The sequence below is a fragment of the Chiloscyllium punctatum genome, chromosome 14 (genome assembly GCF_047496795.1).
Source record: "Chiloscyllium punctatum isolate Juve2018m chromosome 14, sChiPun1.3, whole genome shotgun sequence".
NCBI classification, from domain to species: Eukaryota; Metazoa; Chordata; class Chondrichthyes; order Orectolobiformes; family Hemiscylliidae; genus Chiloscyllium; species Chiloscyllium punctatum.
The window spans coordinates 19,929,327-19,943,412 of record NC_092752.1 but is presented as its reverse complement, the minus strand read 5'-3'; the positions used below and the strand labels follow the sequence as shown (position 1 = coordinate 19,943,412).

At 41.0% G+C, this 14,086-nt stretch overlaps 1 protein-coding gene across 4 annotated transcripts in view; it reads left to right on the top strand.

Annotated features, from left to right (window-relative positions):
• The window catches only part of LOC140485653 (limbin-like), a 188,549-nt gene that overhangs the window by 135,845 nt on the left and 38,618 nt on the right, over positions 1 to 14,086 (top strand). For all 4 annotated transcript variants that reach the window (XM_072584027.1, XM_072584028.1, XM_072584025.1 and 1 more), the window contains one exon: positions 6,144 to 6,371. In XM_072584027.1, coding sequence (XP_072440128.1) covers positions 6,144 to 6,371 — 228 coding nt within the window. The remainder of the gene's footprint in view (positions 1 to 6,143; positions 6,372 to 14,086) is intronic.

The window sequence follows — 14,086 nt, the reverse complement described above, 5'->3', positions numbered from 1 at the left end:
GTCAATCCAAAATCACTTATTGTATACTGTGTAACTGAACAGCATTGTGATTGTTGTCAGTGAAATGCCTGATACATGGGCTGTATGTCCCACAAATTAGCTGATTGAATCAAGCAGCATGTTCTTTGAGTAATTTATAGTACTTAACCAAACCACACTCTCCACTAACTACTGTTAAAGATTTTTCCACTCACTTAATATTGTTGTATATGTATTTTTTGTAGAGCAAATTAGACACACTTCATGTGGAGCAACAGGCATGTATTCAGTTGTAGACATAACCTGCTTGACTGTGTGCCAGTGTAGGAGATACAAATAATATTTTCCTATGAAATGTTGGGTAATGAATGAGTGAATTTGAGTCCCCTCAGTAGGCTAATAAGACTTGCTGATATGTAAAAAATAGAGTAAAGGAAACTGAATCTGCTGGTATTCATATTCTTGTAATCAATTTTCACTTCCTTTTTGTATAATTAAAAATGATTCCAGGTATGGCCACAGAAAATATCTTTGTATTGACCAAATTGTAGTCAGAGTAGGTTATCCACGTTCTTGCCATCGTTAGTATTTAGGCAGATTGCCTGCAATTTCCCGTGACAGGTGAGATATGCCACTGCAGATCAGAACTCAGAATAACTCCCCTGTTATGTAGATAGATTCCAATTGATGGGAGTGAATATTACTGAAGATTTAGAAGAGTGAATAACCGCATTTTAGGAAATCTGAAGTCCTTTACGCTGTAACTCCCAAGCTTGCAGATCAGGATTGTACTAAATAGCTAGGAAATATCTGAACCTCCCTCCCTCCCCCCAGCCTCCCCATAGAACTGCAGATGCTGGAAATCTGAAACAGGAACTCGGCAGGTCTGGCAGCATCTATTAAAAGAAATCAGAGTTAACATTTTGTGTGCTGTGAGCCTTCTTCAGAACCTCCTGACCCCTCAGACCTCAGAACAGGATCAATTTACCCAAAGTGTTAACTCTGCTTTCTCTTACAGATGCTGCCAGACCTGCTGTGTTTTCCCAGCAATTTCTGTTTTTGTTTCTGATTTCCAGCATCTGCAGTTCTTTTGCTTTTCTGTTTAGTATTTTTTTCCCCAGCAGTTTCTGTTTTTGTTTCAGAAAATGTCTGAGCTTGCCCCTGTTATTACTCATACAATTGTTGCACAAATATTAAGTGTCTACATGTCTCTCACTGCCTACCTTTTAAAATTAATTCTATTGTTCTTGGATTTGCTTTTTCTGCTGTTAACTTATTTTTAGCACAACTGCTAAAAGCAAGTAGGTTATGCAGGAAGCTGCTTCTTGTATCTGACAGGTTTTGTCATGAGTTATTGGAATGGGTGTGAAAAGCCATTTCCCTGTGCCCTTCATCTGTCCACTGTTCCACTGATGGTTATGACAAATCCTGCAAATGTCTGAAACGGGGCATGAGGGAAATAATTCATAAATCCAATTAAGAAGGAAGTATGCTTCAAATTATTAGACCCACAAAGCATTCCTGAAAACTCCTTGTCTTATGTTTTTACTGATAGATACATGGCACACGCTGAGGGTAGTCCCAGCCCTGATACGGTAATGCTATTTTCAGCTCAAATGCAACGATTCACCCATCAACATAATGGAACAAATTTAATGAAACAATACATCTCATGACTGCCTTGAGGTTACAATATTACTGATATTGAAAAATAGAAGCCTTACAGATATATTGCTTGTGAGATTGTTTATTTGCCACTGGATAAATTTGGCAGTTTGACTCTAAAACTTAATATCCCATTTATTTCACCAGGAGGACTTCCTTTATCTCAGATGGTCATGTTGAGACAACAAACCTCCATATTCTAATAGGACAGTAGGGGATAAGCCATCCCAACTCATGGTGGAGGTGAGAGCAGACCAGTCTGGGGCTTAGTTTGGATCCATGGTTTCCATAGTTTTAAGTCCCATTAAAGTTTTTTTTTGGTGCAGGCATAATATTTCTGCATAAAGTTACACTGCCTCCAGCTTTGCATTTCGGTATGTCTTGCAAAATTCAAAGGATTGGAGCATTCTAGGATTAGTTGGCTCTCTGCTGGAATTTCTTCCAGCTGTTTCTGTTGTTGGGAGTGTAAATGTGGTGCAGTAATTCTCATGGGACCATCTATAGTGTAGCTGGCAGTAACAAGATACATCTTGAGGGGTAACACTTTGTGTGTTCTAACAAAACACAGAAGTCCCAGTTTTAAAGTGGGACAAGAAATAGAGTTTGGCGTTCAAGTTGTTGTTCTGGAGGTTGTCATAGGATCTCACTGCATTCGAGACAATTTTTGAGCTTTCAAAGAATTTGCTCTTCTGTTCTTGACTCTATATCTCTGGCCCTGTAAAGAGCTACTACTTAATCATAAAATCCCTAAAGTGTGGAAATAAGCCATTTGGCCCATTGAATCCACATTGACCCTTGGAAGATCATTTCACCCAGACCAAACCCCCTACCCCATCCCTGTAACTGTACATTTCCCATGGCTAATCCACCTAACCTGCACAGCTTTGGATGGTGGAAGGAAATCAGAGCACCCGGAGGAAACCCACACAGTCACAGGGAGAATGTGCAAACTCCACACAGACAGTCATTGAAGGGTGGAATTGAACCTGGGTCTCTAATGCTGTGAGACAGCAGTGCTAACCATTGAGTCACCATGCTGCCTACAATTAATGTAACTAATTATGCTTGAGTCCATGAATGTACATATAATGTCTGTGTGTTCAACAGGAGGACTCTATTGAAGTGAAGTCAGTGTGTCTGCCTATAGTGTGTGTGCCTCATGTTAGAGATCTTATAATCACAGACCAAAAGGGAGATTTTTTATATGATTACATTGCAATACAAAGATCCCCTTTATATACAAAGCAAAATTGCATACATTTATGTTCGTTTCAAGTTACCCAAGTTACCAACTATTTACATGAATGTTCTCATGCCTTAACAGTTCATTGTTCCCATCAGACTATGCACATTCATTGCATGCACAGTCCTTAAATCATCTGGTCTCTTTATTGGCATGTGTGCTTTGGTACATATTGTCATTGGCTGTTCATCTCAGTAATATTGTATCAACAGGGAGTGCCATTTCTTCTTGCTGGGGCATCTGTTGATGGATAGCTGACAACCTCTGGCTCTGATGGTTGATGCGTGATCTATGCAAGTGGTACATTCACTTCTTCCTGATCAGCCACCTGCAGCTCACGAGCAACTTCTCCTGTTGGGTGCATGTGCCTGTGGTTGTTAATGATATATGTGGTCATTCACTTCCACAGTGTAAGATTGAAGTAACAGTTGTAGGTCCCAAGCTGCCACTTTGACTGACTTGTTGAGAGCATTGAAGGTTTGTACCCTGACCATTTCCCTGATACTTAACACTGGCAGTGGTTCAGCAGTCTTGTCAAAATAGTCTTCAGCTTACTTCCAAGGGCTTCATTTTTGGATTGTGATGTTGAGCCACTTACCACAGGTCTGATAAGGTCATGACATTTCATGAAACAGTAGAGTCTACTGATATTTTATGTTGACCTGACGTCTTCCTCTGCAGTTCTTATTCCAACAGTCACAAATCATGTCTCACCTATTGACTTAACTGAATCAGTTTGGTGTAGGGTGTATCAGAACCCAAAGCCAAGGGTTCTATAGTGACCATATGTATCTGTTTGTTGTTCGTTTTAGCCTGACCCTTGTGCACAAATTGTTTCAGATTCTTGAAGTGAGAACATTGCTTTGCCCAGACTGGACATGTCTTTGCCATTGCATGATGTTTTCTGCAGTATTTCCATCCTACCCCTTGTCCATGATTATTCTTCTCTTTGTGCCTGGAGGGTTTTTCAGCACAATGCAAGATTGGTTTGCTCTGCCACAAATGTGTTCAAGTCGCTGATTGATTTCTGCACATGTCAATCTCCTGCATATCTATTTCTCTTCTTTCACTAGCTGTGTCCCATGTGCCTCATACAATCCTGTCTTTAATTAGATTATCCTTTAATTCTGAAAATTGGCAGATTTCTGTGAACTGACTTAATGACATTATATTTTGATCTATGGACTCTTTCTCTTTCACCCCAAATATTGGATACAGCCCATTCATTTGTAATGTTAACTTGGCGCTCCAAGTATGCCTTCAAAGCTTTTAAAGTTTAAGGTTTAGAGTGGAATATATTTGGAAACAGTCTGTTCCCAACTGTGATGAAAGTGTAGTCACTTGTAACAGTTCTGGCTAGCCCAGTAAATCTACTGCTATTTCAAAACTCTGCCATCATGTGTGGAAGAAATTCCAATTTTGTACATTATCCCCTGTCATTTGAATAGGACCAGTATGGGAAAAGCTGAAGCCATGTTCTTTCAACTGATGGTTTAACTGTGGCTTGCCTTGTTGATCTCTGTTTTTGGTTTGCTGGCAGCTCACAGCTCCATATGTACCCGTATCTCCCTGTATTTGGTTTTACTTTCTTACAGCTCTGCAGCACTCACCTCAATCCCACTTCTAACACAATGCTTCACATGTACAACCAGCAGTTTGTTGAACACAGGGACTTTATTGAGGTAAAGTTAAGATGTCTACCTATAGTATATGTGTTTCATGGTAGAGATCATGTGTATATGGCAGACTTGGAAAGACATTTTTTTTAGATTACTTACAGTGTGGAAACAGGCCCTTTGGCCCAACAAGTCCACACCAACCCTCCGAAAAGCAACCCACCCAGACCCATTCCCCTACATTTACCCTTTCACCTCACACTATGGGCAATTTAGCATGGCCAATTCACCTAACCTGCACATTTTTTTTAGACTGTGGGAGGAAACTGGAGCACCTGGAGGAAACCCACACCGACACGGGGAGAATGTGCAAACTCCACACAGACAGTTGCCTGAGGCGGGAATTGAACCCAGGTCTCTGGCGCTGTGAGGCAGCAGTGCTAACCACTGTGCTGCCGTGTGTTGCAATCTAAATATTTCATCTGCCCCCTCACCCTCCAAGGAGTGTTGAAAGTGGTGCATATCTTAATAGATCCTTCCTCACTTCATCTGCCAGGAATCATACAAGTTGTGCCTCCCGTTACTTTTCTCTTAAGAACGTCACAAACTTATTTTTCTCTGAATCAGGCTGCAACCCTACTTTGGTGATTAGGCCCCACCAACCTTTTGTGGGATCCTTGGCTGAGTCCTGCATTATGCCCTTTACAATTTATTGTGGAGGGAATAGGTTTAGGCTATTGACAGGTTCCCTCCCACCCACCCACCCACCAGAACTGTCATGATTTTTCGGACACGAGCAGGTATTTAAAATGGAGGCCTTTGATTCTTCAAAAACTGATGTTGAACACCAACAACCCAAAATTATTTACATGGCAGGTTTGAGAAAAGGAGTGCTGCAAGATACGGAAGAACTTTTCTACAGTCAGAGTGGTGGATATATGGAATGCTCTGCCCCAGAAGGCAGTGAAGGCTAAGTCTCTGGATACTTTCAAGAAAGAGATGGATAGAGCTCTTAAAGATAGTGGAATCAAGGGTTATGGGGATAAGGCAGGAACAGGATACTGATTGTGGATGATCAGCCATGATCATAATGAATGGTGGTACTGGCTCAAAGGGCCGAATGGCCTACTCCTGCATCTATTGTCTTTGGTCAGATAAATGTATGACAAACTTGTTTACTTAACGTAGCGTTTAATTTTCTATGTTTATTAGAGTCACAGAGTTTTTAATTTTTGACAGCAGTTTGGCTGAATAAATATGCATTGCCCAATGTTTCTCTTATTTAACCAGCATTCTGTTGTCTACTCTTGTCTCTCTTCTTTGTAAGTTTTGATCTAAAGATTAGAATTAAGTTTATTTTGTATATATTTAAAGTTTTAGAATGTACTACAAAATGCCTCTTCATCAAGCATTTATAATTGATTGTAAGTCTGCTTAGTGCTTCTAATATGTACTATGATTTGAGGTTAACTGCAGACTAAGTGACATTAAAGACAAAAGTTCACCTTTTACATGATTTCTTCTCCTAAAATGCTCCAAATAATGGCTGTACTTAACGCTGCCTGTGACTTGCATTTTCATTCTGGAGTTCTTATTTGCTGTGAATGTCACAATAAGATGCTGGCTCAATGTCGTTCCAGGTCCATGCTGAGCTGCTACAGCAGAGAGCTAATCAGATGAAGGATCTGGAAGAAAGCCTAGGAGTCTGCATGGCTTCAATTCAGCTTTGCAAAGCTGAGAAGCAAGTCAGCGCCCTCGAGATTCATGCTGCTGTTCTCAACCTGCAGGCACTGCTGTTAGACGAACTAAGCACAGCAGGGTCAGTGCCCCAGTCTGAGTGTGCCCGGATTGTTCAGGAACATGTTTGCGTGAGTGTTATTTAAGAGAATTATACATTAAGATGAAACCTAATTTTCTCTCTTCTCATTCAGATTATATATGCTTATTTTAACCCTTCTATTGTAACCCACTTTGAATGACTGCCATGCATTTCCAAAATGTGAATGTTGCCTTTTATGTATTTTTTAAAAATTATTATTATTATTATAAAACTTAGCTTTGCCAAAACTTGGTTGACTGAGTGTTGGGGAAAGTGAGTTTCTGACAAGAGTGGGTTCTGTGTAAACTATTAGGTGATTGGGAGATGTCCTTACCTTCACGTGGGCACTGCCTTCTTATTTCTTCATGGTCTGAAGTGCTAAGCACACCGAAATGAGTGGGGGTGTCCTTCGTGCATTGACAAAAATCAGTATAAATATTCAATGGTCTGGGTGGATGGCATCACTCCAATGGGATTTTAAGCTCAGGATGTTTCACGCAGAATGCATTGGATCTAGGGACAATGAAATCCCAGGGAAGTTGTTTTTACATTTCTTTAACGTTTCCTTCTGAGCTTAGTTATGCTGCTTGGAATCCCAAGAGAGATCTTTGGACTCACGTTGCTCAGATGTCTATCCATGGCTACAATCTTCACAGCATGCCCCCTTCTTCCCTTCATTCCCCTCTTCATTATGTATCTGGCTAAGGATTAATCTTTGGATGTTCCCTGCTATTATACAATTCCCTGCTTCCTCCCATTTCCATTCTCACCTACCCACAGATGTGTACTAGCAGCAGTGTATGCTGGGATGTATCCATGACCTCAATAACCATGAAGCAAGTTTGCTTCAGGAAGGTTGTGTGTAAGGTATCTGCAGAATTTAAGGTCAGTTGTATCCCAAAGCTCACTACTAGCTGGCCTGGGCTTTCCTGAACTTGAAGAGCGTGGTGCTGGAAAAGAACAGCTGGTCAGGTAGCATCCGAGGAGCAGGAGAATCGATGTTTCAGGCATAAGCCCTTCATCCTGAGCTTGTCCAGGTATTTTATAATCAGCTTGTTCAGAGATTTAATTTCACATCTCTGAAGCACTTGAACCCAGGCCTGTGGCTCAGAAGTAAGGACGCTACCACTGCACCACAAGAGCCCCTCCCCTGAATTCTTCTACCTGTGCTCAAAAACTCCCTCTTCATCCCCAATTACGTAACAGTCACATCCTGAATAAAATCAGGCCTTTGGACTCGGTCCTTCTGGAATTAGATTGTAGTGAAGGGAGGGTGTTGTGCTGTACAGCGTTGAAGTGGGGTATGGTTTTATCACTACCATAGATAACAGTAGGAACAATTTGAGCAGGTGAAAGTAGGATTAACACGCAATGCTAAATGAAATTCCCTTGCATAATTTGTTAAGTAGTTTGTTGGTAACAATACACGAAACAAGATTGAAGAAAATAAGTATTTTGTCAATAAATTTCAACAACTTGCTCCTTTATGTCTTGGCGAATTAATTGAGATTCTAGTCATAGTGTTTGTTTAAATTAAGTTTGAATCTTTAGTGACTACATTCATTGTAATATAGATAGTAGTAATTTTACACATGGTTTATTTAATAACAAAGTCAATAAATACAACAGAAATGTATTTCAATGCAGTTGCTACTTGAAGTTGTAAATATTCCCTTGCAAAAATCCACAATGGAGTTGCGATGAGTCAAATTCAGATAATCTGGAATTCGCTTGTATTCAAGTTGTCAACCATTCACACTGGCAGACCAGCAAATACAGTAAAAGGATGTCTGCAATAAATCAAAGGTTTGACTGGTAACTGCAGATCAGTCAAACTTGTGCAAGTTTTCATATCACCGAAGCAACCAACCAGAATGGAATTTGATCATGGTAGAGCACAAAATCACCCAGCTCTTCATAAGCCATCATTTGACATCAAGATTTCCCAGTGAAAGTACATCAAAACCTCTGTATGAATGGCTAAACCTGTGAGAAAGTTAGAAGTGTTGTCGAGCAGAAACGGAGTGAAGTTGGTACAAGCGGAAGATGGTGGTGCAAAGCGAGAAGCAGCTTTCACTAATGAGTTAAGCATTCCATCATCCAATTTACCAACTATTCTAAAGCATAGCGGTAACATTTTGGAACAATTCAACAAGCAGACATCTTTTCAGCAAGGAAGAGAATGAGAATGGCTGCCTTTCTTAAGTTTGAAGAAGCACTACTCATGTGGTTCATGGCAGCTTGAGCAGAGAGTGTTCCCATCTCCAGTCCAATCCTCCGGGAAAAGGGGAGTTGCAAAGAGTCTGGATAACAAGGAATTTATCTGCAGCGATGGATGGCTGGACCCATTCAAGATGAAGCATGGCATTGTCATCTGTGTGGTAAGAAATGAGGGTATGTCACTTATGGCAGCACTGACAGATGATTGGAAGCAAAATGGCCTCATGCACATCCTGATTGAGTACGTACCAAGAAATATCTTAATCCCAGATGAAACTGGGCTTTTGCAAGATTGCTCTTTGATATTTATAGGTGAAAAGTGTCATGGTGGAAAGTGAAACAAGAAACATGACACTAAGGTCAGTGCTAAAAGGCTCCCATTTCTTGTGAGGGGGAAGTCAGTGCAACCGTGATGATCTTAAGATGCCGAAGCACTGTCCACACTGTAATGAACCCACCAGGACAACCTGCAGCATTTTTGAAATTTGATCAAGAAAGTGGGCAAAATGTATCAATGGCGGAAAAGGAAGATTATCATCATTACAGACCAACTGCCCTGCCCTACCCAACATCACTGGTATCAAGAGTGTCAAACTGATATTCTTGCCTCTCAGCAGCACAGCAAAGTTCCAATCAATGGATTGAGTGAGGGTGTTTCGGAATCTTAGAATTAACAACCGATAGCATCTTATCCTCAGTTATTTAGGTCATTGGTAAGAAACGGCAATAGAATCCAACTATTCTAGAGGCCATCTTCATGGTAATGAAGGTGTGGAGGGTGGGCCATGTTCATGGTGTTGAAGATGTGGAGGATGGGAAGTGTTCATGGTAATGAAGATGTGGAGGATGGGAAGTGTTCATGGTGTTGAAGATGTGGAGGATGGGAAGTGTTCATGGTAGTGAAGATGTGGAGGATGGGAAGTGTTCATGGTAATGAAGATGTGGAGGATAGGACCTGTTCATGGTAATGAAGATGTGGAGGATGGGAAGTGTTCATGGTAATGAAGATGTGGAGGATTGGCCGTGTTTATGGTAGTGAAGATGTGGAGGCTAAGACCTGTTCATGGTAGTGAAGATGTGGAGGATGGGAAGTGTTCATGGTAATGAAGATGTGGAGGATTGGCCGTGTTTATGGTAGTGAAGATGTGGAGGCTAAGACCTGTTCATGGTAATGAAGATGTGGAGGATGGTGATGGAAACAACAGTTGCCAACCACCTACATTAAGGTGGATTCAAATTGATTAACCATGCTCAAGGTGCCATGGGTGAGCTGGAGCAGAGGCCAAACAGCCCAAAGATAAAAATTATTGTCCTTTGCCTGCAAGAGGTCATCTTGAAGATTCTAACAGAAGTGACAGATTAGCCGAGGTGGACAACACCAAATACTGCACAAAAGAGCTGATAGATAAGGCACTTAAAGATGCGATATGTTCTTCAACTGAGGAGGCTGGTAAATCTCCATCTACTCGCTTGCCTATTTGAAGCTGAAAGGGCCAGAGAGATGCTCTGGGATTTTGCACTGCAGCAAGACAACCCAGGGACTATTTGACTGCATGGATGATATGGTGGACTGTATCACACTAATCCAAAGAAAGCACACCAGTAAGGAAAGATAGCTGAGGTTCTCCAAAGCTAACTCTTTTCAATGCCTTTCACTGCATAAGTTCCAGCTGTCATAGGTTGTGAACAAGTTAAAAATAAAGACATTTTTAGCTAATTGCTTTACCATGTTTTCATTTTGGATTTATTTTTGACGCAGAACATATTTCTGGTCAAATCAGATTGCATAGTTGTCTGCTTAGCTGTCTCAAAGTATCACTTTACGTGAACCTTGAGGGCAAATTCCCTGCGATTTGACTCTTTGTAATTTCCCTGTAGTTCAGTTCTTATTGGAATTCAACTATTCCAGATAAAATTGTTAATATGTGCCATAATTAAGCAATTACACCCGTTCCTGATCCATATGTTGTCCCTCAGTGCACTCTCTTTTATGCCATGGCAAATCAGTCAGCCATCTTTCTTTGTGCTCTGGAGTTAATTCTCTAAACACCTCCTCCTGTATACATCTCAATTCACTTTCAAAGGCCTTGCTCAGTTTGGTTTCAGTTGCCTTTCCTCCTTACTCCTTTCAACTGATCCTAACTGTGAACCTCTCTGGGATATTTTGCTATCTTTACAATGCTATACAAATGCAGGTTATTTTTGAAAGCAAATTTAATGAAGTAGTATTGATTGAAATAGTTGATTCCACTATTCTAGGTACACTGAATGCACAGATTCAGGCTACAGTGCTATAATGCTACCTGGAATGCACTCACCCTCCAACCACAGTTAATCATTGGGTGTGTGGGTTCATGATATCACATCTAAAGAATAATTGGATATTCATGCGACATAACTTCTTCAAATTTCCTTCCTTAAATTAACGTCATTTACAATAAACCATGCAAGAACTGTTTTTAAAAAAAACTACATCAGACAAACAAGCAGGAAACTTGCCACCAAGATACATGAACACCAACTGGCCATCAAAAGACACGACCCACTCTCCCTAGTTTCTCTACGTACAGGCAAAGAAAGACACCGTTTTGACTGGGATAACACACATATCCTAGGACAGGCGAAACAAAGACACTTATGAGAATTCTTAGAGGCTTTGCATTCTAACCAGAACTCCATCAATAAACACATCAAGTTAGACCCTATCTACCTACCTTTGGGGATAAAAAAAACTGGAAATGACATCACCCACCTTAAGAAACCAAGCCCTATAAATAGAAAGACAGGACATACCACCAGCGCTTCACCAGAGAGTCTCACTAATGATGTTACCTAGTATGGTGACGAAATGTCTGAAAACAAGCCTTCCAGCTCAGCGAGCTAACTTCCATACTTAGCATCAACCTGAGCTACAAATCTTCTCAGAAAGTGTTGTGCTTACGTTGATCCTCTCGGGTTTCTCAGGGAAGAGTTTATCCCTCAGTCAACTAATAGAAAGAAATTATTTTGTAACTATTGCCCTGAGGTTTGTGGATATTGCTCCTACAAATTGCCTGCTGCCTTTCCTACATTCTAACTGCAACTGCACTGCACAAAAACAAGTGTGCAGGCAAGGGGTGAGGATAGAGCTAAAGAGTCTGCAGAGGGATATTGGCAGATTGAGCAAAAACTTAGCAAATTGAATTTCATGTGGGGAAATGTGAGGTTATAGAATTGAACATGAAGAATGGAGGAGCTGAATACTATTCAAATGCAGAAAAACTTCAGAAAGCTACATAGCAGAGAGAGTCCTCATCCATGAACCACAAAAACCTAGCATCCAAGCTCAACAAGTAATGTGGAAGGCAAATGGAATGTTGGACTTTATTTCAAATGGCTTGGAATGTAAGAATAGGGAGCTTTTGCTGAAATGATAAAAGACACCTGTCAGGCCTCTGCCAGAATACTGTGAACAGTTTGAGCCCTTTTATCTAAGAAAAGTTATATTACATTGGAGAGAGTCCATAACATGCTGATATCAAGTATGGAGGGACTTTCTTATGAGAAATTGAGTAGATTTGGCCTGTGTTCACTGGGATATAGAAGAATGAAACGCAAAATTATTGAAGTGTAGAAGATTCTAAGGGGAATTGGCAGGGTAAATGTGGAAAAGTTGTTTCCCCTTGGAAAAGAGTCTCGGACCATAGCCACATAACCCCAGAGTAAGAGGTTGCACATTTAAATCAGAGATGAGGAGAAATTTCTTCTCATAGAGGATAATGACCCTGAGGATTTCTTTATGGTAATGAGATGTCGAGGCTGGATTCTTAAGTATATTCAGAGCTGAGACAGATAGACAGACTTGTAATTAGCAAGGCAATCAACCGTAACAGGGAGAAGGCAGGAAAGTGAAGTTGAGGATTACTGATCAGTCATGATTGCATTGAATGGCAGAACATGGTTGAATGGTTTACTTCTGCTTCTACATCTTTATACAATCATCATAGAATCCCTACAATGTGGAAACAGGCCATTTGGCCCAACAAGTCCACTCCGAAGAGTAACGCACCCAGACCCATTCCCCTACCTTATTATGTTTACATTTCCCCTGACTAATGCACCTAACCTACACCTCCCTGAACACTATGGGCAATTTAACATGGTCAATCCGCCAAGCCTGCACATCTTTGGACTGTGGGAGGAAACAAGAGCACCCAGAGGAAACCCACACAGACACGGGGAGGATGTGCAAACTCCACACAAACAGTTGTCCAAGGCTGGAATCGAACATGGGTCCTTGGTGCTGCGAGGCAGCAGTGTCTTGTGGTATTAAAAGCATTTACTTGGCTGTAAGGTACACTGAGTCAAACTGACACTTTGAAAGACACCCAGTAAATGGACCATGCGTCTATGGGAATGTTATTACTAGGTGGAGCCACAAGTTTTAAACGTGAAAGAGTTAAACATGGCCGAAACATGACAAAAACCACCATGTTTGCTGCCCTGAAATACGTTCCAAGCAGGAATCAAGTAACCAGACTAACAGTTTATTTCATTAACTTTTAAACCAATTGTAACATCTAGGAAATGCAGCAGCAGTTATAATCAGTCTGTAAATTTCTTTGTAAATCACTTCTGGTGACAGTTCATTAGTCTGGTCTGTATGCAGATGCAGTGAAACATTGTCTGACAACAAATCAATCATTTTCTCATTTAAATCAGGGACTCTCCTATCAAGGAAATTTACAGACTGATTAGAATTGTTGCTGTGTTATCCTAGTTTTAACTCTTAAATCTTAAATATAGATAAGGTTATGTTGGCATGATGTCATGAGTGCAACTGCATGGATAGATAATGGTGCCATTTTTGAATTGGGAGCATACACACTGATTTACTACCAGTCTCCTTTTCCTTTCCTGAGAGAACTATTATGGAACATGAGCAATAGTGTGTAGGCCACTGTACACCCTGGTTCTGAATACCATTTGAATGCTCCCTTTTAGGGAAGACAGAAAGTCTGCAGATGCTGGAATCCAAAGTAGACAGGCCGGAGGTTGGAGGAACACAGCAGGCCAGGCAGCATTAGGAGGTGGAGAAGTTGATGTTACAGGAATAACTCTTCTTCAGGACTGGAGGTGGGGGTAGGGGGAGCTGCAGATAAAGGTTCGGGGGAAGAGGCGAAATGATAAGATAGTGATAGGTAAATACGGGTAGAGGGTACGATCTGGTTGTTTGATGGGAGGAATGGATCCAGTTGATAGCTGGAAGAAAGAGTCAGTAGGAGAAAGGGAAGGGAGAAGGCAGGACTGGAGAGGGTGTTGGATGATGGGTGGGAAGGTTATTTGAAATTGGAGAACTCAATGTTGAGTCCTCCGGGTTGTAAGTTGCCCAGGTGGAAGATAAGGTGTTGTTCTCCAATTTGCGGTCTGGAGCTCAGTTTAGAAAGTCTAACTCCAGACAGCACATGAAGAATTTTCAACAAGAGAAAACCATTAGGCCTGTCAAAGTTTTCCACTAAAGCAATCTGTTTTTGATTTTGTAAACTTGCCCGGCGATTACTCAAA